This window comes from Stigmatopora argus, chromosome 15, assembly GCF_051989625.1.
Source record: "Stigmatopora argus isolate UIUO_Sarg chromosome 15, RoL_Sarg_1.0, whole genome shotgun sequence".
In the NCBI taxonomy this organism is placed as follows: Eukaryota; Metazoa; Chordata; class Actinopteri; order Syngnathiformes; family Syngnathidae; genus Stigmatopora; species Stigmatopora argus.
In genome coordinates, this window is record NC_135401.1 from 11,401,246 (window position 1) to 11,429,178 (window position 27,933).

At 42.7% G+C, this 27,933-nt stretch overlaps 2 protein-coding genes and 1 long non-coding RNA gene across 4 annotated transcripts; 2 read left to right on the top strand and 1 right to left on the bottom strand.

The window, feature by feature from the left end:
• six4a (SIX homeobox 4a) lies at positions 1-6,008 on the top strand. Its single transcript, XM_077620548.1, has 3 exons — positions 1-870; positions 2,148-2,821; positions 4,143-6,008. Exons 1-3 carry the CDS (start codon positions 149-151, stop codon positions 4,679-4,681), a joined length of 1,935 nt encoding a protein of 644 aa, XP_077476674.1. The 5' UTR covers positions 1-148; the 3' UTR covers positions 4,682-6,008.
• LOC144089569 (uncharacterized) lies at positions 45-27,723 on the bottom strand. 2 transcript variants are annotated; one of them, XR_013305105.1, is made up of 11 exons: positions 27,604-27,723; positions 22,166-22,401; positions 21,862-21,921; positions 18,041-18,148; positions 14,046-14,097; positions 6,826-7,015; positions 4,272-6,281; positions 4,079-4,191; positions 3,887-3,995; positions 2,133-2,804; positions 45-813 (listed from the first exon to the last, which is right to left on the bottom strand). It is a non-coding gene; the product is annotated as an uncharacterized LOC144089569 (long non-coding RNA). The 2 variants fall into 2 exon arrangements; XR_013305106.1 differs by having other exon boundaries at positions 2,133-2,807; positions 3,887-6,281.
• On the top strand, positions 11,739-13,662 carry LOC144089568 (homeobox protein six1b). Its single transcript, XM_077620552.1, has 2 exons — positions 11,739-12,692; positions 13,022-13,662. Exons 1-2 carry the CDS (start codon positions 12,133-12,135, stop codon positions 13,314-13,316), a joined length of 855 nt encoding a protein of 284 aa, XP_077476678.1. The 5' UTR covers positions 11,739-12,132; the 3' UTR covers positions 13,317-13,662.
• Positions 27,724-27,933: the final 210 nt, after the last annotated feature.

A 27,933-nucleotide genomic window follows, 5' to 3' on the forward strand; every position in this document is an offset into this window, starting at 1 on the left:
GCGAGAGAAAGAGAGAGAGAGGGAGAGTATCTACTTACAGCTGCTGTCAGATATCCGATCGCTTTCGCATGGCGAGGAGGTAACCTGATCGAGCTGGGAGGAGGAGTGACTCGACCAGGGAAGCCTTGAGCAAAGCAAAAAAAAAAAAATGTCCTCTTCTTCAGCCGGCGAAGTGACGAGAGCAAATGACATCAAGAGGGAAAATGTGAAGGAGGCGTCGGACAAGCGGGAGTGCATCAAGCTCGTCGAATTGTCCATGGAGCGATCGGCGGCCAACTCGGACGCGGTGCGCACGGAGCTTCTGGTGAGCGCCGCCTCCTCGTTGGCCTTCTCCCCGGAGCAAGTGGCGTGCGTGTGCGAGGCTCTGCAGCAGGGGGGCAACGTGGACCGCCTGGCCCGCTTCCTTTGGTCCCTTCCCCAGAGCGACCTGCTGCGCGGCAACGAAAGCATCTTGAAGGCGCAAGCGCTCGTCGCTTTCCACCAGGCTCGTTACCAGGAGCTCTACAGTATTCTGGAGAACCACAGCTTCGGGGCGTCCAACCACACCTTCCTGCAGGATCTGTGGTACAAGGCCCGCTACACAGAGGCGGAGAAGGCGCGGGGGAGACCCCTGGGTGCCGTGGACAAGTACAGGATCCGGAGAAAGTACCCTCTCCCCAGGACTATCTGGGACGGTGAGGAGACGGTGTACTGCTTCAAGGAGAGGTCTCGGAACGCCCTGAAGGATCTGTACAACCAGAACCGATACCCCTCGCCGGCCGAGAAGCGGAATCTGGCCAAGATTACCGGACTGTCTTTGACGCAGGTCAGCAACTGGTTCAAGAACAGAAGGCAGAGGGACAGAAACCCGTCTGAGGCTCAGTCCAAAAGGTGACAAAATTTAAAACCTTGCGTTAAATTTGACTATATCTCGCATCTGGTTGATTTTTTGGGGATCATTAATATCACTCATATGTATCGTAAAGAACTCATTGCCTGTCTTGACAAGGATAGACGTTCCACAACATTTAAATTGGGGTTACTGGATGTGATCGCTCACGTTTCTGAGGCGCTGGATGTCCAATCTTCGCTCTTCTGCCAGTCTTACCCAGTCAAAATTATTTGGACGTCTAATGCTGTCAATGGCAGCCAATGAGTGAAATAGAAAATAGACGTAGCATTTGGAAATGTGAACTAGTCGTCGTGAAGACTCGTGTTTCTGTGCCATTGACGGGTCCGGTTGGACGTGTAATGACGTCGCTGGCAGCCAATGCGTTAAATGGAAACTGTGCATATACGTTTAAGGCGTGGAGCACGTTTGTAGTGTTTTGAAATATGAACTGGTGGCCGTTCAGATCCGGTTTCAAGTGCGGCGTGGAAAACTATAACGCTCATGCACAATGACACTATGATTGGAATTACTTTGAAAGTTGGGGATTTGAATGGAGGCGTTTTGTTTATTGTTCAATTGTATTGAATTGTTGTATGTTTAACTCTACGTGTGTGTGTGTGGCAAAACAGCTCGCACGCATATGGCACACAAATGATGGCTAATGCTAAAATCCAAATATAATTTGTATTATCAGTAGAAGCCCCACTTGTGTTATTTGTCCCTTGAGGAGGAGGAAAAGGAGGGGTAGGATTTAAGGGAGTTTTTTTACCCCCTTTAGTGGGTGGGGGTGCAGCTGTTAGAATCAATCTTAAAGCACATTACAAAATTAAATGAGCTAACATGGCAAACCCACGTTGTTTTTAGAAGTACTTTCAAATGGATGCTTAAAGATCATTTCAATGATATTGTAAAAGGACAGTTCCGTTCCAAGTGAAGGCAAAGGAACATTTGAAGCCATTTGTTTTGTGTCACACCACCATGACCACCACTGCTGGCTGTTTTTTTTATCACACCAGAATTTATTGCGCCAAATGGTTGCACGCTTGTTGACGCTGGTCGTCTCCCCGTAAGGCAAGAGGGCAACGCATTCCCAAGCACAGCCTGCTCTTCAGAGCTGTGTAGCCTAATAACACAACAACAAATGCGACCCATGACTATTGCGTGCATGATGTGAACAGCAAGGAAAATTCAACTTGAAAGAAAAGGCCATGTCAGATAAAAATGTATACTGTCAATACCTCTTTTTTAATGACTTTCTTACCTGTCTGCCTCCCAGTGAATCTGACGGAAACCACAGCACAGAAGATGAATCCACCAAAGGTCAAGAAGAATTGTCACCAAGGCCTCTTTCCAACTCCTCAGATGGCGTCGTCAGTCATGGGACACTCCCGATTCAAACGGGGTCTTTGGACGGCGGGGTGGTCATCCAGCAAATCGGGGAGGTCAAAATGCCACAAGGTTCAAACAGCGGGGGGCTCTACAACGGAAGCCTGCTCGCCAGCAATACCTCGTCGGCCACGTTTCACAATGGCGGCTCGTCTTACCTCCACTCACCTGGGAACATCCTCTTCAACGGGCTCAATTTGGGCATCCAGCCACTGGCGTTCAACTGTCTGAGGTCGTCCGGAGGGGTGCTATTGGGCGGCTCCGGGTCGGACATGCAGGAGAAAGGACTAGCAGGCTCGGTTGAGGACTCTTCCCTGCAGTACCCCTCCCCCTATTCGGGCTGTGTGAACGGAGGGCAGGTGAAGCTGGAAGGGGTTCAGACCATGGCGGGCCAAAATGGCGGTTCTTCCGTGTTGGCCTTCAGCTCCTCAATGGGCGGTTACGGTCTAGTGCAGGTACCCAGCGGAGTGTCTGACGGCGACGGAGGTTCGCTGCTCAATAGCGATGTTGGCCTTCCTCCCTTGCAGCTCTCTTCCTCATCCTCTTCCTCCTCAATCACACAAGGTGGGTTCGTTGAAAACTTACTTTGTGTTTAATTGTACTTTATACACTGTACATTAACCCATGATGATCCTTAAACCCATTTTAACTCATTGACTCCAAATAATCGCTGCCAGCGCTCTCAATGGAAATGTTTTAGATATCATGTAACACCCTAGTTTTTCCTGTCCACCCTCTTAATTTCCTATTGGTTATCTGGTGTATCCATTCAGCTACTAAGCGTGACCCCCTCAATAAATAAAAATGTGGCTAGGGGTGTAAGCAATGAATTGATCTGAATGTAAATATCGATTTGTTAGGCAAAATGCAATCAAATGCGACCAAAATACAAAATATTTTAATCAAATTTCTACAAAATTGTTATAAATATGCACATTTGCATTGGATTGTTTTATGCGTCAAGGTGAAATGCAACTTATTGTTTTAAGTGTGTAGATAATATCGTATTAAGTTGGTTCTTGTACCCAGGTGAATGCATTATCGGTAAATATTGTACTGTTATCCAAAGCAACAAAATTTAATTTAATAGTGATGCAATTGGTGATTTGCCTCCATTTTCATGATACTTTGATATTAGATAATGACACTAGCATTTATTCAATCACATTTCTGTATACCCATTCCCCCGTCTATCATTGTCAATGGGGGGCAGTGAATGATCGCTGCCACCCCTTCTAGATCAAATGGATTAGACATCCATCAATGTCATTGCTAGTGAAGGAATAAATAGACCAGGGGTCACCAACTTCGGTCCTCCAGGGCACCTCTCCATTCTGTTTTCCATGTCTCCCTCCTCAAACTCACCTAAATCAAATAATCAACTGATCAGCAAGGTGTCCAGAAGCCTGATAACAATCCTGATTATTTGATTGATTTGATTTTGGAGGAAGGAGATACGGGATAAAGATGGTGCCCCTCGAGGACCCCTGAAATAGACAAATTGACAATCCGACTGCTTTACTTACAGTTGTAGCTCAACTGGGTTATGCTATACAAAACACAAAGCTGGGAAATAGTTCAACTGGCTTATGATACACAAAACCCAAAGCTAGGAAAAGAGACACCCACCCGCTTTACGCAACATCACCAGAGAGAATTCTGCTCCTTTGAACGGACCAGAGATGAATAAGAACCAGTCAGCATCACTCATCGTCGCGGCGCTCTTGATCTTCACAGTCTGGGAATCGAGAAAACACAAGGCAATCACCGGCCATGAAATGCACTAATAGGGAACAGCAAATAGGCCTTTACAACACTTACTTTGCCATTGAGCATAGAAAGAAGAAAATATCAATGAAATTGACGCATGAATGCTTGGTTACAGGCCCAATTGCTCTGACTGATGTCGCGGTGAGCTCCTCCGGCGACGATTCCTTTCCGCAGCCAGACAAGCTGACCATGACTTCCCTGCACCACAGCACCGTCCTCTACAGTATGAGCAATATGAACCAACCCATCAAGAAGGAGCCCCTGGAGGGAGGCGTCTACTCCTCGTACCACCACGGGCTCCACCTGGATCCGAGCGGGCAGATGGGCTACTCCGACCCCAATTCGGAAGAGGCCCCGTCCGGCCAAGTCCCGGTTTCCGCCGGCTCGTCCAGTCCCGAGGTCTACACCTCGCTCACCGTCAGCACGCCGACTGGCCACCACCCGCACCCCGGCGAATACCGGTCCTCGCATCTGATGGGCCACTGCGTTGACAATGACTACATGAGCCTGGCAGAAAACAAAGTGGACAGCACGGGGTCGGCGGGCGTGAGTGACATGGTACGGGCCATGTGTGGCGACATGGACCCCGTTGAGGGGAAGGAGCTCGCCAAACTACAGACAGTGCAGATGGATGAAGACATGGCTGACCTTTAACCTTTAGAAACCCCCCAAATCCATGCGAGTACAGATCATTTTTGCGTGCGTGTGTGTGATTTTTTTTTTCATCATTTATTTCGTTTATCTGTTAAATTATTTGACACTACTATGTTGACTCCTACAATGCACTCGAATAAGACAGAAGGCCCGTTAGCCGGTTAGGACATTTAAGCATCCAAATAATGATTCATATTTGAAATAAACGCAATCTCTGTCCATCGCACAAGACATGGGTCGTCACAGGAGTTGGCGAATGTTGTCCGGGGCCTGTTTAAAAGCGCCGTTTTACAGGCAACACCTGCTACTTCCTGTTGAGGGGACTTGATTTGCCGGAACAGGTGCTGGCATGCCGCAAGTCATGTGACCAGCATGTTCCTCCAAACTAAATGTGTCATATGGGTCAAACCAAAAAGGTCATTGATGGTGGGGAAGGGGGTCTGTGGATGTGGGCCAGTTTTACTAAAGGACTGCAAACGAGTACGGACGATATGTCATCCAACACACAAAGCTGCTCATTTCTGACAAAGTGCCCTTCAGTAAGCACCTTAAATTGCCTCTCAAGTTTCCTAGATGAATGTACTGTTTGGGGCATTTGCACTACCATCGCGACATCAAACTGTTTTTAAAGGGCCTCAACAAATGCACACGTTTCGGCAGCGCACGCTTTTTTTTTTAGCCTCTATGTCAACCGTGAGCTGGCAAATTGAACGAAAAGGTCACTTGCTGTTAAAAAAAAAATTGCAGCTATGTTAGATAAGAGTGACGATGCAATGCTTCATTGTGTTTTGGTTAAACGTGTCTCCTCAAACGTGTGTGCTTCCTAAATGTATCAGGAACAAAAAGGGACAGAAGTATTTTTTAAAGATGACAGAGGTTATGGACATTTGTAGTCTTTTTTTTTTACATTGTGAATAACACTGAAAAGGAAGCTGTGTACTGTCTGAACGCAAGACCTCAGGTTCAGAGATTTTCCACCGCCTCCACCACTGCTGTCACTGGAATATTTGTTGGGTGTCAGATTAGGAAAAGACAAGAGAATGTGGAGGCCATTTGTCAAGTGGATCTACTATTTTTTTTTAACCACAGGAGGCTACATTCTTCATAATAGCACATTTCAGCCTTGCGGCCATTCAAATGCATTACTTTTTTTTAACAGGAATCCTAATGAAATTCAATTTTCTCCTAGCTTTCACTTCATATACATAAAGTGAGTAATAGGCAAATGTTTTTTTTTCAACTCGGTTTGACCTATATGTTTGTTATTGGAAATTATGTGAATGTATTTTTCTAAATCTCTGTCATGCAATAAAAGTTTATATTTATAAAAACAGTCCTAGGCCATTTTGATCCTTGTGATAGAATAAAGCTTGTAACCTCTGCGTAGGAGTGACACATGTCTGCTGGCAGCTTTACGACAGACAAAAGTCACAAAGTGCATGTCGGCCCAACGTTGAAGAAGCCAAAGAGTGAGGACGGAGGGGAAAACTTGCGTGCTCAAATCTAGCTCGCCTACTGCCGCTCGCTCTCTCTGCAAGTGATCGTTTGCACATGCTTGGCAAGCTGGTCTTCATTAGCCCTCCTTTTCTCATCTCAGCCCCTGTAATTCAAATAAACAGCAATGAGATTTCCAGAGGTAAAGCCTTTTGGGGTGGGGGGTCCACAGCTCCACACGGCCCAGTCCGATTCCTGAGTGGAGGCCAAACACCCCCACCCAACAAGAAATCCTCCTCCCCCCTGCTCCCGACATGTGGAAGAATGAATCTGAGGTGCTGTCACTCACAGACACTGAAGCTCAATCCACAGAAAGCCTGAACTCCTCAAATGGCTTGAGGGGATTCTCTGTAAATTCACAAATTCCCACCAAATGCGTGTTCTTCACCCCGCGGGCGCCCGACCGAACTGACGTTGAGATAAAAACGAAGCCAGATTTGACAAGAGGACAAACAACGGGGGATTTGACTTTATCGTTCGTACCGTCTGCGGTAGATTCTTGACATTTGGGCCCGAGGAATTGGAGGCCAAATCTAACTGCCAGTGCACATAAACAGAGGCTATTTGTTTGCGCTCATTGTTGGAGGAAAGGAAGGGAGACAAATGGGCGAGCCGAGCGGGAAGGGAGGGCGAGGCTGAGATAAAGTTACCTGTGCGCAGGTGACCTCGTCGCCACGGGCAGTGGATTAGCTGATTGTTAGGTATCGGGTGGCCCCCGTCCCTCCTGCAATATTGAAGAGGCAGAAAACAGCTTTGTTGTAGGCCGGAACAATATCCCTCCCATTCGCAGTGAGAAGGAAGCATATGGCCTCACTCTCATGCAAAGGACTCCGAAAAAACCTAGAAAAGAAGCGGCATTGTTGCCTCTCGAGTAACATGGAACGTTTCATGTGGGAACATTTTGCTCCCATTTTTTTTTTAAATATTGAATGTAAAACGCACTGGGGCCAAAATGAAACACGCACACACACACACACACACACACAAAGCAGGGAACTCCCCCAGAACTTTGGCCTTATTAAAAACACTGACCTCTGATCTTTCAGATGCTTTCAAAGCTGACATTTAATGCGGCGCAGCAGACTGCAAGCCATATGTAACATGACCTGGGGAGCACGGTACTCCGCTGCTCCACGTCCCACTAATGAGAGGGCAAGGGTCGGCGGGTACCGGCGTGGCTCGGAGAGACCCACCACTACTAGGCCGCAAAGTTGAGCTGCTGTTTTGGAGGAACAATTTGGAGGAATAAGGAGTTTGGGTGTGGGAAAGACCCCGACAAAACCTGGGCTATTAACAGCTGATGGATCCGGAAGAGGTCCAACAGGACACACACACACACACACACATGCACAAAGAAGTTACTGTGTGAAAGTATATCGTCTTGGCGCCCCCTCCCTGCCAGCACGCACATAGAGGCGCTGCAAGAATGTGGATTTATTTATTTATTTATCCATTGGTATTATTATTTTTGATTTCCCAACCCCCAAAATACACCACCACCTAACAAAAATAGTTTGCTCGTGGTGCGTTTACGGACCGCAACGCCGTAAACGCGACGTGGGTGTAATTGCAAGGCCCTTGTGGAGTCGGCCCTCTGGAGGAAATGCGTAATGATTTTGATGGGGGGCTGGGGGGTCGCAACCCAGTGCACTTGTAGCAGGTCTAATTTTCCAACATGACAGGAAACTCTGTTAAGCTGATAATTGCAGATCCAATTTCATTTAACTCACTCATGTCAACAGTTGTGTTGTGTTTGGGGAGAAGGGGTTGTTTTTTTTTATTTGGGCCACGCTGTACACCCAACCAAATACGTGCTGAACACGTGGTCACCGTTCATCAATTTGTCAATTAACTATATAGCTGCCATGGACGGCGCTTGACTGCCAATCGCTCCCAGTTAAGAGGAATTGGACGTGTAGCGCCGTCAATGGCAGTAAAATATGGAAGCTTGCAGTCAGTGTTCCCCGTTTACATGAATTGGACATCTATTTCATTATTTATTCATTTTAAGTTCATTAACTTTTTTATATATTAACATTGCATTCATTCACAAATCATCATGAAAAATATGATAAGAACTTTGCTGTTATAATTGTTTAACTATTTATATATATACATATGACCAAAAAACATTATTTGCCCTATAAAGGGTTAGTATCACAATAAATAAAAAGGTTTTAGAATGTGAAAATAGTAACATGAAAGGGTTCATATGAATACACTCATTCTTTTACCCCTGACTTATCATTCGACTTATATAATTATTATTCCGAATATTAAAAAAAAGTTTAAAAAATGCACATCAGGCGTGCCAAATTCATGTTTTTCCTGAATTGATTTGACTTCCCAGGCCTTTGCAGAAAAAGTCCAACTAGACAAAACGCCCCTGCAGGACTTTATCTGGCTAATTTAAACAGCATCAGCGCGGTTCCACTCAACGCAGCTGAAATAGCACTTTGGATTTAGACGAAGTGAAAACCATCTGTGAGCCCTTTTACTTTTCCTCCATATTTTACCAATATAAACCGTCCTATATGGGAAACCTTTTGATGGTGACATTTTTATGAAGCGTACCCTTGTGTGTTCCTGCTGGAGCCTTTCTTATTTTTCCTCCTTTCGACTGGAGTGAAATGTAGCGTTTCATTTGTTTCCATGGCAACGCCGGACGCAAACAACTTTGTCGCATCGGGTGATTAATAATGGATGCGCTTGGAATAATTTAACAGGGCGGCTCAGGTACATTGTAAGGGGGGGCGATGTGTGTTTGTGGGGTTGGGGGCGTTGGGGGGGGGGGGCACAAAAATGTTTGTTTTTGTGTTGTCCCTCACACTTGCGAGAAGCACTTAAGAGGAGAGGTAAATCCCTGCAGATCGTACTGAGAAAGCACTAACAAGCGATGGCCTCTTTCGTATCCCCGAGTATTGCATTACGTGCAGGGGTAAAAGAGGTGGGGAGCAGGGGGGCTCAACTCTGGCCATGGCCGGTGTAGAGTCGACATCTTGAAATAATTTCGCCCCCCGGGCTGCTCGGGTTAAAGGAGGAGGCGCGTCGCAATGTGGTAGAGATATTAGAGAAACCCGAGAGCTGCTCATCAGACAGCTCATTCACTCAAGCTTTTACACAGCCACATATGTCCTTTTGTTATACTGTCCAGCAACGAGCACATGTCTTTGGAGTACACACATCAGGTCGGATTGCAACGCAAAGGCCGAATCATGTGCATCATTTTCCCTTTTTTTCAATTAAGGAGTCAGTGTTGTGTTGTTTCTTTCTGCACGTTTCATTTTTTCCCCCACACATTTTTAATATTATTCTAAACATTATTATAGTGACTCGGTTAATCCATGAGCCCCGTTTTAAAAGCACATTGCTTCCATTGATTATTATATATATTAATTGTGTTTCTTTGGTTTTGAATGGTCTGCAATGCTTTTTTTTTTAATTAAAAACGTTACCCGCAAATGTTTACAATTCAGACAAGGCATTTAATTGATATATGAACCGGTTTGGAGAGTCGGTTTTTAAAGCATGCATGGTCTTGCTCTTCAGCAGAGCAATTTTGATGTAAATTAAAAGTGTGTCAACGTATATATTTTTTTAAAGTGATCGACGTGTAATTGTTTTGATTACATAAAAAAAAGATTATAAATGACACTCGAATTTCAAACTCGCCTTGCACGCAGAACTGCAGATTGGTGATTAAAATTAATAATAAAAAAGCAGCAAAGTAACAGAGTGTAAAACGTAATAATATAGAATTTTAATCTAAATCTATTATTTTTTTAATGACCGTTTGTGCAAGACATTTTGACTTATTTTCAACGTGCATTTGAGGCCAAAAACGTGTTCCTATATTTAAAAAAAAAAGTGGAATCCGATTTCAAGAGTCTGCATGGTCCAGACAAAGAAATGTGATACATGAGGCTCGAACCGACAACTGCAGAAGCACACTGACCAACGTGGTATACACACAACTCATTTACTAATGGATCGGTTTAGTGTTTCAGCCCACCGACAAACGCTTCTTGGAGCCACTACGGTGCCGGTCTAATCCCCGGGACACAAATCAGGAGCAAGCCTTCCAAAACATGATGAGGTAGAAAAATAAAGGGGCTAAACGGTCGAGATAACTCACCCAGCTAATATTTATTTGGCGTAGAAATAATTCAAAAGTAAAACTAAATTGTCAAGTGTCGGTTTTTAAAAATATAGACATACCCCTATTTCTCAATTTAATGCGACAGAGTTGCATTGAGATTTGTTTTTATACTTAACAGTCAAAATGAATCATGTCATGGTCTCACATACACCCCCCCTCGCAAAACACACACACACACACACACACACACTCTGGTGGTCTATGGCAGGTTGTGGTTTGTCATATAAAGAAGCGCTTATTGGTTGGCCATGTCTAACCATCATAAGAACTTATTAAATTATATCACCTCGTAAAATAAACGCCCTCGGTAATTATTAGACTGTGAAAAGGTGGTGCAGATGCAACAATCTGCATGTAATTAAGGGGGGGCTTTTACTAGAGAGGTTGACTTAAAAATAACAAAAAAATAATAATAATTGGGATTTTTTTCTGCATGTTTGTTAACATGTTTGAGTCAATTCAATTATCCCTTTATAGGTCTTTATTTAACTACATGAAAGCACTGGATGCACATTCTGCTTTATTGCCATCAATGGCGCAAGGCGTCCAATCCACATTGACTGGGATAAACTGGCAGCGACTGATCGCGACCAATCGAAATGGTTTGGATGCCTTGCACTATCATTGGCACAGAAGTATACTTACAGGTAAACTTCCCAGTTGAAATACATTGGACGACTACCATTGTCAATGGCAGGCAATGAGTTGAATACTATGACATAAAAACTAATAAAGTTATTAGGACCAATATCCTGTGTTTTCCTTCTATTTTCCATCAGGTTTATCCTCACAAGAGTCCCGATGGTTGCTGGAGCCTATCCCAGATTGAATGATCAATCAACCCTAGTGTGCATGTTTTTGGAATGTGGGAGAAAACCGGAGCACCTGGAAAAAAACCCACATAAGCCCAGAGAGGAAATGCAAATTCCACACAGGGAGGTATAAACCTACCAGGGATTGAACCCTTGATCTTAGCACAACAAGGCAGACAAGCTAAACACTATTTACACCGTAATTGTTTTTTACAAATGATTTCAATTGTATTATTTGTTTAGTTAATATTTAGTTTATCTGCAAACATGTAACAAAATAATGATTAATAATTCAGAAAATAATAATAATGACGGACTTAACATTTCGACTTGAAGATTTGTATGCCAAATGTTAATATTTTGGCTCGAAATGTGACATATATATTTTTTTATGACTCACAGGTAACAAATAACAATATTTTCCTTCTCGTGTACTGTGAAGTCTTCCTTTTCAAATGATCCCTTTATAGTCGAAGCATGTTAATATGGCCTTTAAGAGGTCTGTAATAATTGATTAGTGTTTAGGAGCTGGCGTGGGGGCGGGAGGTGGGAGGTGGAGGTGGAGGCGCGCTCCTATTTCAGCCCCTGACGCGCTGCCTCTGGGGAGGAAACGGAGCTGCAAAGTCAGTGCGGCTCTGCTGTACAGGGGTGCAGGGCAGACGCAGAGCCAATCACCGGAACGCACTGGGCTGCCTTTAAGCCTGACATATCTCCACCAAGGAACAAATTGTCCCGACAATCAACACCCCGAAATCGCGGACAGTCGGAGGGGAGCGGAGGGGAGCCGAGCAGAGCCGAGCGGAGCCGAACGGGAACCGAGCGGAGCTCTGCGAGCGAGGAGCCGAGCGAAGGCTGGCCCAACGCGGAAGCCAAGGATCGCAAGAATCGCAAGCCCTTTCTTTCCAAACAAGGAGACAAGACACAAAAGTCAAACTTTCAGGACAGGGGAGAGGGGCGCGACTTTTCCGCCACGGACGTCCGCCGTCATGTCGATTTTACCCTCTTTCGGCTTCACCCAGGAGCAAGTGGCGTGCGTGTGCGAGGTGCTCCAGCAGGGGGGCAACCTGGAGAGGCTCGGCCGCTTCTTGTGGTCTCTCCCGGCTTGCGACCACCTCCACAAGAACGAGAGCGTCCTCAAGGCGAAAGCGGTGGTGGCCTTCCACCGGGGGAACTTCCGGGAGCTGTACAAGATCCTGGAAAGCCACCAGTTCTCTGCACACAACCACCCCAAACTGCAGCAGCTGTGGCTGAAGGCGCATTACGTGGAGGCGGAGAAGCTGCGGGGTCGGCCGCTGGGCGCCGTGGGGAAGTACCGGGTGAGGAGGAAATTCCCGCTACCGAGAACCATATGGGACGGCGAGGAGACCAGCTACTGCTTTAAGGAGAAGTCCAGGGGGGTTCTGCGGGAGTGGTACACGCACAACCCCTACCCGTCCCCGCGGGAGAAGAGGGAGCTGGCCGAGGCCACCGGACTGACCACAACGCAGGTCAGCAACTGGTTCAAAAACCGGCGGCAGCGGGACAGAGCCGCGGAAGCCAAAGAAAGGTATTTCCACCCCCGTTCCATCCCACTTGGTTTTATCCTATCATGCTTTTTTTATCCTATCACATTCCAGCATGCGCCTATTTGAAAATAAACAAACTTTTATCATGGCGAGCCAATGGTGTGTATTATCACGTATGATGCAAATTTTTAGTCTGTTTAGTTGTATTTTGGTAGGGCAAATTACATTTTTTTTCCAATTAAATATTATTGAGGAGAAAAGCGTTTAAAAATTAAGAAAAATAAAATAAACAAAAAGTGAGCGAGAGATAAAATGTCGACATGAATTCCCAAGATGCAACCTGATTTGACGTGTCATTTGTACCACGCAGGGAGAACAGTGAAAACAACAATGCAGGCGGTAACAAACAGAACCAGCTGTCCCCGTTGGACGGAGGAAAGTCTCTCATGTCCAGTTCGGAGGACGAATTTTCTCCCCCCCAGAGCCCCGACCAGAACTCTGCGCTTTTGCTCCAGGGGAACATGGTCCACCCCGGGGCTTCCGCGTACTCCATGCCCGGCTTGGGGGGCCCACAGCCGGTGCACGGCATGCACGGACACCCGCACCAGCTGCAGGACTCCTTGTTGGGACCGCTAACTTCCAGCCTTGTGGATTTGGGCTCTTAAATAAAGACGCTATTTTATTCGACGAAAATAACTAAAAGTACTGAAGAGGACTGATGCGTGTATCAGATTCTTGTATGAAATAACACTATTATAGCCTAAACCTTATTATATAGACTGACTTGTCTGTCGTTGAATTTGATTGGAACTTCAAATTCCTTATGCGCTTAATGTATATTACCCCGACGGGATTTTTTTTTTTAAATCTCTAGCACATAAAAAAAACACGAAGCCTAAAATCCTGAACGAAACACTTACGTGGACTACCAATTTTCTTAATTTATATTTTGTTAAAAATAATTTTAGTCGGATCCTGCCATTAGTTTCAAATAAAACTAAAAGTAATGCATTTGTCTTGCCTCATTCGCCAGTCACTTATTTTTAGGGATTTCAGACAAAACACGTTTGCCTTTATTGGATTATTTTGCGTGTGATTTCCAAAAACATTTTACAGAAGTGTGTATTTACATCATGGCATACACACTACAAAAAATACCATAATCTTGATAAAAGTATTTCATTGTGTTATTCAGAGTAGTTAAGGCGAAAATAATCACAATGGGAAAGCCCCTGTTTTTTCAGGTGAGTTAAAAAAATCCTTATTTTTTCCAAAAACGTAGATTTTTTTGTTATTGTTTCTTTTTGTTTTTGTTTTGTTTTTTGGCTTCAGTGCTTTTCTCTGCAAGAGTGTATCTGGTCGGTTTCTACCCATGGGAAAGAATCAGCACTTACCCTATTATAGCATTGCAGTTTTCAGATATGAATGACAATGAAAAACATCCAGCTGGAAAAAAAGGGGAAAAACCTATATGAGAAGGGCAAGTGCAATAAATATACAGTACAAATAAACAAGGGCTAAAAAAAAGTATTCATTAACCACAGCTAAACCATTTAACATCGCAAATAGTAATACTATTAATATTATTTATGTATTTATTTATTTAATGTAGGGAGCAATAAGAATTTCACAATGAAGCCCCCCACACACACGCAGATACTCACCCCCCCCCCCCCCCCACCCACCACCAGATACTCACCCCCCCCCCCCCCCCCCCCCCCCCACCCACCACCAACACATAGTCATGTCAGGGTAAATTGTTTTGAGCAGAGAGCACTAAGGATTTCCTGCAGCATAATCTGAAACAGTTGCTGTTAGCATTACTGCCTGATTGCAAAGATTGCAGGGCTGTAGGGACTCAGCACCCTACTTCATTTTGGGGGTGAGTGGGTGGGCCGATGGACGCCTCTGGCTATTTTGCATCGCAGCGACTCTCTGTAATGTTCCATAAAATTGCTATGTATTCTTTTTAGAGCCTCTGTCCACATATAGAGTTTGTGGCATCAAACATGTTCAATTACAATGATCTGATATAGAACATATAACTGCAAAAAGGGTAATTTCACGTTTTGAAAGGACGTCAAGGTAAAAAAAAAATCTTTTAATTTACATCAATTCAACTTTTTAAGTTGTAATGCTGCCGATAGCTACGAATGCCTAAAAAGTGCTACAGAGTTGGGTTTGGGTTACAACGTGACCTTCCCTGAACTCCCCCTCATGATCTTATTACACTTAAAATATTCAACAAATTAGTGTTTGGTCCTGTTCAAAGTCTCAGCAGAGGACCGTGACGCATGACTAGGCACAAACATGATTTGGTGAGTGTCAAGTGGAGAATAAATGTTGCAGTCTAATGCTTTGTTTCCCAACCCTTATTGAGCCAAGCTATTCATTTTACCTGCGAAAAAGATCTAAGCACACAACCAAAACGATAATGTGACAAAGATTAGATACGCAGGTGCATTATGTAACTTCTATAATGTTGTAAAAGTATGAGACAAAGACGCATTATTTGTAAACAAATTATTTTTGGTCCAATTTGGGTAATTGGATCATTTTCTGCTAGGCCTAAAACTTGGACGTTTATTGACAACACAGAAAACAAAAAGGTGCATGTTGTAGATTAATGAATGACGCATATTTGACAAAATGTGTTTCTTGCGGCATTGAGCGGACTATAATGGTTTGTACGACTAAAAATGAGTAACACGCTTGATAGCCCAGCTTCCGATGACCCGATCATTCAGCGCTTTGCATGCATGTGTCTCTGATTCTTGGCACGAGAGTGTGGCTAAATATTCACAAATTAACAAACAGGTGATCACAAAGCCACCCGAGTGACTCCTCATACCTGTTAATCTAACGACAACATGTCCGGAACGGCAGAGACACAGCCAGGATTAAACGGGCTCTGCGGCCCGCATGACACTGAGAGGCATTCAGTCACCTTCAGGATGTGTGAAAGACTCCGATCAATCCAATTTGGAAAGCCGCGCTCTGCTTTTAATCACCCTCAAATCCCTTGTTTCCGATTTGGAGGGAGAAACGTCGCATTTAGAAATCTATTGGGCGGGAGGGCAATGACAAAAAGCACAGGTTGAGCTCCTGGCTGCCAGCGACGACAGCTGCTGATGGCAAACAGGGTCCCGGTCATCAACGGGGCATTTCATTTGTCATGCTTGTAAAGTGGCAGTGGCTCTAAATCAACAGCAGGAAGGGCCTGGACGTGTGCAAATAAACACGGCGAGCGTAAGCTTGCGCAGTCCGCTTCGCACTGATGTTTGCACTGGCATCGTGGATGGCGTGCATCTGCTCTGGGAAACACTTTTCGGGGGGGCCGGCGGCCACGTATCAAGGTCAGGTCGCCTTTCCACGCATGCGAGACAGTCCCAGGTATCCGTAATAATCACGAGGTGGTGGAGGAGGGAGATGAAGGGATGTGGGTGGAGGGAATAATGTGGGACAAAAGAATCTTTTCAGGCCTTCTATAGAATGAAGGGAAGGGGGGAGTCCAGAGAGATTTTCTTACCAATGATGCATGGATCTGACAAGGTTCTTGACTTGCCCAAAGGCACATTATGTGTGTGTGTGTGTGTGTGTGTCATATACAGGGTGCCCTTGCGTTACAATTTCCCCGGTGTTTCAACTTTCGCCATTTAGTCTTGAACACTACAGTTTCTGCGTTGTTACATAGTTTTCGTCTGTGTGCCAGGAGTATTGATGCCTTTTTCACCCTCCACCCACCACCTTTTACATTATGATCCGCAAATATGAAAGCTGGGTCTTCTAGGTTCACCCAAAATAATGGTGGCGAACACATGGCTCTCGAGCCGCATGAGGCTCTTTGCTTCTTATCATATTTTGTATATACTTTGGCTCTTTGCCTCGTTTCCTGTTTCTCTTGTTTTTATCCTCTCTTAAAACACACTCAAATTCATTAAAAACAAATACATTATATTTCGAACATAATTTGGTAGATTGGATTTTCTATGCTGCTTCTGACATAAAGCTCTTTGACTCTCACAATTTAAAAATTTTACCTCTGTTTTACCCCTGACCCAAAAGAATGGCTGTTACCATGGAAACGAAGCTTTACATAATATGAAAAACAGAGAAAGGAGAGAGATAAAAGGTATGCTGAGTTTAGACCAAAGTTAAACTGTTATGCTATTTTGTGGTCACACAGACATTCCGTCACTGACAAAGTCAAACAGCTTATATTTCATGTAACCAAAAAGTAAGGACAGTTGGTAACGAATTGGGGCGCATGCATGCTTTATGTTGCAATGTTGACATGAGTGCTGTGTTTTGCTGGCTGTGACTAAATGCACCGTACGTATGATTGGCGTGAGAGAGGGATGTTTGGAGAAGTTGGACAATTTCATTTGTTCGCGTCAGCTTCAACCTACGGTAGTCATGTTTAGTCCCATAGTCTGCAAATAAATCATTATAAACCTTACCACTCTATCCACCTTTCAGCAATACTGGTAAATATACAGACAGCATCTTTTATTTTGATATCTTGCAAGTATTTTGAGGTATATTTCAACTTTAACAGTGAAATGTGACTTATGCAGAAATTTGGGTCACATAGACAAATTCCAACAGAGAGCTCGAAAAAAAGCTAACTACTTTGCAACGTGCATGCCAGGCCAGTAGTTGGCAATGAAACATGGCAACGCTGTAAGTGCGTTTAAAGCCCAAACATTTTAACAGCACTGTGTTCTAAGCTGCAACATGATTGAGCTGAAAGAATTTTTTTATTCCCATCTCCTGGAGTCATGTGTGACCCAGAGTTCTGCCACAAATAAAAAAATATAGGGGTCAGACGAGGAGTTGCGCTCATGGACTATTAGGGTGTTAAATAGCATGTTGCATGTCAAAGGCAGGAATCGTACTGTATACATTACCAGGTGAAAGGTGGAACATTTTCAAAAGACCTTACAAGGACAAGATAAGACACATGAGTAATGTCTTAGAAAGACGACTTGAGAAAAAGAAATGGGCCCAGGAGGCTCCGGCTCATATATCAAATCATTCCGGAGTCAAACTTCAGCGTTGGAGCTGCAGAATCCGATATCCACATGACTTTGGAGAAAGAGGAAAAATGTAAAATGTAAAAGGAGACCTCCATTTAGTCTTATGGACTTTTCTTCAGGGAGTTGTTTTCTCTCCTATTTTGGTTCAGGATGATAAAAACAGTCCTGTCAGAGCCTTTTGAAATGAATTATATTTTAAAGTTCATCAAGTTTCAACTTTATAAGGGGATGATGAAGCAATTAACAACAAGTATATGTGACCATGTAAAAAATAATCATGCACATTCAACACTAAGAAAACGATAATGTCGAAACAGGTCAAAAGTAGCTGAGAAAATTGGAATCTGTACCTGTTCAATTTGTCATTTTCTTTGTACTTTCTCCATCTAAGACTCAGATGAAGCCAACTTCCCTTTAAAAGTTGTTTTGCCAATAGTCGGGCGTCTCAATGTGAGATTCTGCAAAAAACAAAAAATCTTGGCATTTAGAAATGTCTGACATCAGCTATTTGTGACACAATGATTATTACATTCATTCATCTTCAAAACCACTTATCCTTGTTAGGTTCGCGGGGATGCTTAAGCATATCCCAGCTGACTTCGGGGAAACACCATTTTATACTCCCATTCACACCACCACCATTAAGTGGGTATCGAATGCATGTAGACTGCACCAAAATCAGGCGAAAGAACCACTGCACCACCAGGTGGCGCCATCAAAACAAATTTTACTTTATTAAACAACATTATTCAGTCAGATGCAAATGATAATGGACACTATTATTGTGAAGGAGGAATCCCAGGGGAGGAAAATTGTGCAAAATCCCAAAACATCGAATAATGTTTTATCTTCTTTTAGAGATGCCGTTTTGTTTTCGTTCAAATGTTTAACATCGAAAGCATCAAAATGCCTTTGCGTTTGTCTTTGCTTTAGATCAGTTTTTCTTAAAAAGTGTAGTACAAGTACCACCCATGGTATGCGGGCTCCCTCTACAGGCAGAGGAAAGACTGACTTTATTAAATTGTCTTTTTTTTTTAACCCACCACAGTACATATATCAAGTCAGTTTGCTGTCTTCAATCTAAACTGCTCAAGATTCCCATTTACAGTTGTAGGAGTTTCTTTCCAAACATTTAGAATCAACTCATTGGGATACCGTCTATAACTCAGTCCTTTACTTCGTGACCATTTTAGACTGAATTCCAAGCAGTGTTGATGTTCAAAATATGTCTGATAAAAATGAATCAACCTTTTGCCATTTTATCTTTCTACACTAACAAAACGTATAATAATATAAACACATTTCAGGTTCTAGGGCAAGGGTGTCAGACTTGGGTTGGTTTGCGGGCCGTATTAACGTCGACTCGATTTTATGTGGGCCGGACGATTTTAGATATAATATTTACATTTTTTTTTTTAAATAAATGGATTAAAAGAACTGGATTAAAAGCCCTGAATATTTAGTTTTTTATAGATCTAAAACTATGTTTATTTTAGCTTTTTTAATTTATTTATAGATTTTCTAAAATGATTTTTGACCTAAAAAACACAGAAAAATTGATTAAAAAATTAAAATTATTGATTTAAAAGGGGGCAAATCAGGGAATTTAATATACATCTATACTCTTCATTTTAATTTGATCCTAAAACAGAAAGTCGGCACTCACGATTTACTTTCTCGGGCCGCACAAAATGATGCAGCGGGCCAGATTTGGCCCCCGGGCCACCACTTTGACACCTGTGTTCTAGGGTATATTTGGTCAGGGGAAGCGATAGGGGACACAACAAGGGGAAGGGGTACAGGATAATGAAATCTGCCTCACACTCCCGAGGGACATCACCTCACCCATCATGGGGCTCACAAATAACCCAAGGAGCCCCTCCTTTCTAAACATAGCGACCAAGCCCAAACATCAGTGCCGCTTCACAACCCTGAAGCTACATCCACTTATTTGCCTGCCAAAGTTGGAGTGACAGCACCCCGAATCTGAGCCGCCATCTCCCTCCCTTTGCCCTTCATCTTTGTACTGCCCAGCCGGATAAAATACCCCTCTTGCTTCCACGCTCGAGAAAAAAGAAAAACATTCAGGAAATGAAAGTTGTAATACGATCCTCCGTGTGCCAAACGTCTCCCCGAGCGGGGACAAAAGGCCGGCAGAGAAAAGCTGCTGGCCAGTTTGAGTTAGCGCATGATAGAAGAGCGGGGAGTGAGAAAAAAAGGATGCAAAAGGACAGGAAGGCAAGAGAGGCCAGAGAATCTGAGCCGAGAATTAACCAGGATGGGATGGCTTCCCCAAACACGGTGGCGAGGGAGGAGGTGAAGGTTGCTCATGTGATGAACTCCTCCCTGCAGTGTACGCCGCGTACGAGAAGACAAATAAACGTACCCATTCCTCCATGGTGTGTTTTCCGTTCGGCGGGCCTCTCCAGGGAGTAAGCCCTTCTAATACCACTGTCTGTAGTCATGGCCTGGATGTTGTTATGCAGCGAGAGAATACCGTGAGATGTTTGATGTTCTAAAAATCTGTGTACTTTACACTTGAGGTCGACTGACAAAAATACTCATTTTGTTACCTGCCTAAGACCCAGAGAAATGCAGTGAAAGAAAAGTCATGGAAGGAAAAAAATAAAATGAAAAATTAAAGTCGCTTTATTTTTTCAAAATAATTTTTGTCTGTTTTTCCACCTGTACATTATCTCATTTTATTACCATTGAAATACTGAACCACAAAGTACATCCTAAGGCCAGGTTTGTTTGAATGGGCTTCAAATTAGGGTGGTGCTTGTTGTTGAAATACGAATATTATTCTTTTTTTTCCTTTTTTTCCCTGAACAGTTTATCCTCACAAGGCTCACGGGGGGGGGGGGGGGGGGGGGGGGGGTTGCTGGAGCCTATCTCAGCTGACTTCAGGCCAGAGGCAGGGGACACTCTGAAACGGTGGCCAGCCAATCGCAGGGCCCGAGGAGACGGACAGACATTCACGCTCACACTCATACCTAGGGGCAATTTAGAGTATCCAATCAGCCTACCATGCATGTCTTTGGAATGTCGGAAGAAACTGGAGTACCAAGAGAAAACCCACGCAGCCCCAGGGAGAACATGCAAACTCCACACAGGTGAACTGACCTGGATTTGAAACCAGGACCCCAGAGCTTTGAGGCCGATGTTCTAACCCCTGTAGCAACCGGCGCCGCCACGAATATTCCCATATGAACCAAATTTTTATAGTTTACTTGATTTATATCATCACAATTTTTTAAACACCAATTAAAAGTCGGCGGCCCGGCGGGTGAGTGATTAGCGCATCGGCCCCTGGGTTCAAATCCAGGTCAGTCCACCTGTGTGGACTTTACAAGTTCTCCCCAGGCCTGCGTGGGTTTTTCCCGGGTAGTCTTGTTTACTCCGACATTCCAAAGACATGCATGGTAGGCTGATTGGACACTCTAAATTGCCCCTAGGTATAAGTGTGAGCATGAATGGTTGTTTGTCTCCTTGTGCCCTGCGATTGGCTGGCCACCAATTCAGAGTATCCCCGCCTCTGGGCAGAAATCAGCTGGGTTAGGCTCCAGCACCCCCCACCACCCTAGTGGGGATAAATCGGTTCAGAAAATGAGAGATTAGACTAATTAAGAGTAAAAGTTTGCCTCTGCATGATGGAAACTGATGACGTAAGGGAAGGCTGAGATTCCGGGTAGAGGGTGTATGACTCAATGGAAAACAGTAATCGCGACTCGTCTTTATCATTTGAAAAGGCACAATACAACATTGAAAGAGTTTCGGTGGAGGAAGTATGACCCGAAGAACATGATTCCGGGGATATTTTACCATAGAGGTTTAAACCCAGAAGCAGAATCACTACAACACAGCGAGAGAGACAATGTGGCCAGTACCATCAAATCTCAGCCGCCTATTGAACAGAAATAATATACATTCATGCTTCTCAACTCTACAAGCAAGCATAGCAATTGAAAACTAACAATTTATCATTTGGGAATGTTAAAACCAGGATTTTTTTTCTGATGCACTTTTGGCAATGCATAACAATGGACCAACAATTTCAACTTTCTACGTCATTGTTAGCAACATTGAATTGGCAACTTGTCATTTGTCAGTATGCCAAAGCACTCTTCAGTAAAATGTTTTGATTAAAACAAGAGAATAGTTTTCTTACCAGCTGCTCCACTTCCTTCTAGATGCTCAATCCACTCAGTGTTCGTGATGGACCAATTTCCTACACAACACATTAAATGGTTAATTGATTGACTTGGCAATGGCAAAACATTCCTGGAAAAATATCAAGTTGCTGTATGTTATCTGAAGCATCAATGACCAATTTCTGAAGTATTTAGCCAAATATTGGAAGGTCAGATTGCGAAACAATTTAGAATTAATGCTACGGATTTCATCCAGTCCAAATGTCAATATGTAAAATGGGAAATATTCAATTGACAGCCATTCAATTGACAGACACTCACCTGGTTATGGAACAGCTGAAGAGTATAATGAATTGTTGCTTTTGATCCTGGGATGTCTGCCGTGAATTGTTTCCCCTTAGGTCATGACACGGCCTCTCAACTGGGTTTATGTGATGACTTTATTGGCCACTTGATGATGCCATTCTGTTGTTAATATAGACGTGATTTGGATCAGCTTTTGGCAACCCTTGTCTTCTTGTGAGCTTCAACTATTGGACAAATTGCCTCAATTTCATCTGCAAAATATATACATTTCATTAATATGTTACATTAAATTAAATGAACAAATAATGTAAAGCAGTCCAGGCCATTAAATAGCAAAGCACACCCACATCACGATTCGGTCTGTGCTTTGCTTAACAGTTGGGATTAGATCTTAATCGTGCTCTTTCTGTGGAGTATTCATCGACTCATCTTCCTTCTGCATTCCGAATGGGACACCAAGAGACCGCTAGGCTTGCTTCCCCCCATGAATGCCATTCTTGCAGGATCTTTTTCATATGGTAGATTTGTCATTTAAAAAAAATTGTCATTGGCCACGCCACTTATTTCTGAAAATCCAGGGTTTTTTGTCAGGCAACTTTGTCGTCGATGAAACAGCATTGCTGACTTACAACTATTGCGACTATGGACTGGTGAACATTAAGACTTTTAGCATTAAATACATTTGTATACTTGTCTAGCTTTCAATCCAGTAAGTACATTAATAATTCTTATTAGTAAATCTTCTGAAAGCATATTTTGAGGAAGAAGGATTAGGTACACAAAGAGCAACATTTCTTGACAAGAGAATTTCACAAACTGATGTTTTCTAGTGGCCAGATCATCTTTAATTTATACACTTCCAACATTGTCTCATTTAAGGGACAATTAACTTATCCAACACCTGGCTGTGATTTGCCTTTGGAGAAAACCTGCCAACAATACATGCATTTATTCAACTTCCTATTTACCTTTATTCCAACTAATCTACCCAAGAATCCTACCTGACACACCTACTTCCCTGAAAACTAAATCCTCCATTTCTATTGTTTCCCACCAGAAGCAAAGTAAGAAATCTGTCAAAACAATTCTGATATTCGAGTAGACGACGGTGTACAAACACAGCACACCAAATGAAAAATAGGTGTGTTGCAATTTGACCTAGCAGCGCATGGAATTGGACATCTTGAAGCAAAGACATATGAGCTGACAGCCTGAGTGTCTGCTTTGGTCTCTCTGTCTCAGAGTTTGGCAGGTTTATAACTCTGACCCCAGACCATGACTGAGAAGGACTCAAGGTGCTGAACTTAAACTTGGCAGCAGCTGCAGAAACCAGAGACCAGCAAGTTATAAATATAGACTATTAAAATCAAAACTGGTGCCCTTGTTCCCTGCCTTAGAACTTTGGAGCACATGTCCATTCAGACCCTGTACAGTAAAATGGGCCCACTTATTCACACTCTGAGAAAGAAAATCTCCTTTAATTTCTTTATATGCAACCAGCATCTTCAAACCTGTTCTTTTACAGGAAGATATTTAAAAACTGAAGGGGAAAAACAAAGGAAGTGTTTAGGCATGTGGTAGCTACATTGTTTTTTTGCTTGTTGGAATTTATAATTATTGGAAACTGAAGAGTGGGATTTCACCGACTCGACCTGTGAAACTGGACCGGCAGCTTTTAAATTAAACAAGTAGGCACTGAATTTTCCCTCATGGATCAAGAGCACCACTGTGTGGTCATAATGTAGAACAAGGATTTGAGTTTTACCTGATCATATATGAGAAATAGTTGTATTTGCAGCTGCATTCCACAAATTGTGAAGAAAATATTATACATTGTGTTATCTGGATTTTTCTCTTTAGATATTCTAAGTGGGAGAACTTCCAATATAGCAGGGTGTTTAAATACTTATTTAACTGACTGTATATTCACATGTATACATAAAACATAATAGGCGGCCCAGCGGATGCGTGGTTAGCACGTCGGCCTCACAGTGGGGGATCTGGGTTCAAACCCAGGTCGGTCCACCTGTGTGGAGTTTGCATGTTCTCCCCAGGCCTGCGTGGGTTTTGTCCGGGTACTCCGGTTTCCTCCCACATTCCAAAGACATGCATGATAGGCTGATTGAACACTAAAATTGCATATAGGTATGAGTGTGAGCATGAATGGTTGTTTGTCTCCTTGTGCCCTGCGATTGGCTGGCCACCGATTGAGGGTGTCCCCCACCTGTGTCCCGAAGTCAGCTGGGATAGGCTTCAGCACCCCCCGCGACCCTAGTGAGGATAAAGCTGTTCATAAATGAGATAAAACACTAGCTGGTGTTATTAATAGTTTTTCATTTTCATCATCCTTTCATATATACTATTTAGTCAATCTGTTAAAGCAAAATTCCTTGATAAATATTTTCTTGGCAGAAATAATGATACATAATTAATAGTAGTATACACAAAAACAAAACGTTCAATTAGTCACAATACTTTGGGGGGGAAAAAAAATCGTATTTGCTGCTGTATATTAACACATTTCCATAGGCGTGCTGCAGTTCTAAAACTTCCTTTGCAGATGCATATATTAGAAATAAAGTTTTTGCCAACTTTGATGAGAAAATTATTAAAAAGGCATTTATTTTTATTTATTCGTGTATTTCAATGTATTTTCTTAAATGGCTGTTAAATGATTTTACAGCAGTCCTTAGAATTGATTGCTTTTATTACGCTGTAGTTGTAGTGAAACATAATGGCCGGCAGAGGTCACTACGTACACATTGTATGAAATTTGAGGAAAACTAAAAGTGAGGATTATTAAATAGTGAAATCCGTGACAAAGAACGGGAGCAATTCTTGAAACTGCTTGAAGGATGGCTCCCTCATGGTCAAAATAAATAAATAAATAAAATGGCTAGTTATTAAGCACAAATGCAATAATTAGTACATAAGAATGTGCTGATAAAATTATTTCGAATAACCAAATATCAAGAAACGTGCTTATAAAAAAAAATCATATCCATAATGTATTTGTCCGTCTTGGGCAAATTTATTTGCATTATAAAGTGAAAACATATTTCATTAAAACAGTTTTGAGGATATTATATTGATATATAAATGTAAATAAATGACAAGTTATTCACTTGACCTGGATATTATACAAATAAGCCTACTGGATGCATCAGAAAAAAATAACTTGGAGTGCTGAACATTGCATTAAATGAAACAATTGCGACATAAATAAAAGTTATTCTCTTCTATGCTATTTCTGTTTCCACTAACAAACAGGGCACCTCGCCCTGTATTCCACAGACTCTTGATTTCTGCGGAAGGCTTGGAATTTAGCGTAAAATTCCACGATCACTGATTCTTGGCAGGACTAATTAATTCACGACAACATAATCGAGATGTCTGTGTATTTACATCAGTACTTTCAGTGAACACATAAAAAAAAAGTTACTTCATTGGCTACCAATAACGGCGTGAGACATCTAAATGTCAATTCTTACTGGGAGGGCTCTCAGTGATCAAATGATCACTCAAATTAGGTTGGACGGTTTTCCCCGTCAATGGCAAGAAACCACGAACATGAATGGGATCTTTTTTGAATCCTCCCTTTTCATTGAATTTTGCCTAGATAAAGCCTATTGTTATAATTTTCATCTGAATACTGGTACTGTTGACATTTTGGTTACTCATTCACTCATTCATTTCCTGAATTGCTTATCTTCACAAGTATCACGGGGGTGCCGGAGCCTATCCCAGCTGACTCACCAGGTGGGGACACTTTGAATCGGTTGCCAGCCAATCAATGGCAGGGCACAAGGATTCATTCACGCTCACACTCATACCAAGAGGCAATTGAGAATGTTCAACCAGCCTACCCTGCATGTTTTGGGGATGTGGGAGGAAACCGGAGTACCCGCAGAAAACCCATGCAAGCCCGGGAGAAAATGCAAACCCCACGCAGTGAGAACCTACCTGGGATCAAACCCACGACTCCATAACTGTGAGGCCGACACGCCAACCACTGGGCCGCTGGAATATAAACGTCACAATAAATAAAACACTCGTGTCACACCACACCACACTGAATTTGAAAATGGGTATATGGCTATAATAGCGGATTGATTAATAATATGAACTTTGTTAAGGGCCTGCTACTTTAAAGGATCTCAGGTGAAGTGATCTTTAGAAGTCAGAAAACTCACCATGATTTCATCTTATTTTAGCTGCCCCTAATGGTCAGGATTAAACCACGCATCAACTGATGTATGGCGGGATTTTTTTAAATTTTTTCCTCCAAACATCAAACAACGACAACACCTTGAAAAACGTGTGCGCTTTCTGACTTGAATTAGGAGCTGCTAACCCTCAATCAAATTGTTGCACACGTCCTCTTTCAATTGTTACAATTCTAAACAAAGCTCATCCTTCCCAACAGCCCTGTGTTGGTCACATGACCACTCATGCCCTGATGTCATGACCACTCTTCATGTCCTGACGTCATTTCTAAGCTCAAAATTGTATACACAGTTTACATTATGAAATATATAGAAAGAAAAGGAACAAAATATACATATAACTCAAACAATGGATGAACACAATACACAAAAATATCAATGGAAAACATAAATTGGCACACCCACTCAGGGACAGCTACACTTATTGTTTAGATGTAAAGTGGAAGGCCAAAATGACCACCTGTCCACCAAGCCACCTGGTAGGCTGATTGAAAACCCTAACGCAGGGGTGTCAGACTCGGGTTGGTTCGCGGGACGCTTTAACATCAACTTGATTACACGTGTGCCGGATCATTTTAGATATATTTAGATTATTTTTAATAAATGGATTAAAATCCCTAAATATTCATTTTTTATAGATCTAAAACAATGTTTATTTTAGCATTTTTTATATATTTTTCAATTTTACAAAATGATTTTTGAACTTAAAACACAGAAAAAAAATGATTAAAAATTTACAATTATTGATTTAAAAAGGGGGAAATCAGGAAATTTAATATACATCTATACTCTTCATTTTAATTTGATCCTAAAACAGAAAGTCGGCACTCATGGTTTACTTTTCCGGGCCACACAAAATGATGCGGCGGGCCAGATTTGGCCCCCGGGCCACCACTTTGACACATGTGCCCTAAAGTGTCCACAGGTATTAGTATGAGGGTAAATGGCTGTTTGCCTTATTGTGCCCTGCAATTGGCTGGCAACCAATTCATGGGTGTTCCCCAGCTACTGCCCAAAGTTTGCTGAGATAGCCCCCCGGACCCCTTCCACCCTTGTGAGGACAAATGTAACATTAAATGAATGAAAATCAAATGTCTTATTTGAAAACCACAATTACAGCACTTTTCTCAATCTTTAATTAGAACCCCAGCTCAATTAAAAACTTTTTTAATAGATTTTTTAAAAAAACTTTTGGAAAGAAATGCATGCTAAAATGAAAACACTTACTTTTAACAGTGGCGGTGTATAAACTTGTCCTCTTTCTTTCCAAACATTAAGGAGGACACATTTTCAACACACTGGTGTCTGAAGAGTGTAATCATTTGATTGCTGTCAGGTGCTGCTGGTTTCAGAAGAAACGTCATTGGTTAAACTGTCAGGTGCTGCTGGTTTTAGAAGAAACGTCATTGGTTAAAAAATTGGCCTCCACTGCAGCCCTTTGTGGAATAGTCTAGACCATTTTTTTCCAACCAATTACAAGAAGTTATACAACGTAATAATCCAACAGAGAAATCTCAATATTAAGAGATTAATATTGAATTATTATGAGGTTAAAAT

Bases quoted from the DNA above. Each gene is read 5' to 3' on its own strand.
- six4a (XM_077620548.1), top strand. From the start codon at position 149: ATGTCCTCTTCTTCAGCCGGCGAAGTGACGAGAGCAAATGACATCAAG. The intron at 871-2,147 runs GTGACAAAATTT...TCTGCCTCCCAG, and splicing joins TCTGAGGCTCAGTCCAAAAG to TGAATCTGACGGAAACCACA. The intron at 2,822-4,142 runs GTGGGTTCGTTG...GCTTGGTTACAG, and splicing joins TTCCTCCTCAATCACACAAG to GCCCAATTGCTCTGACTGAT.
- LOC144089568 (XM_077620552.1), top strand. From the start codon at position 12,133: ATGTCGATTTTACCCTCTTTCGGCTTCACCCAGGAGCAAGTGGCGTGC. The intron at 12,693-13,021 runs GTATTTCCACCC...TGTACCACGCAG, and splicing joins GCCGCGGAAGCCAAAGAAAG to GGAGAACAGTGAAAACAACA.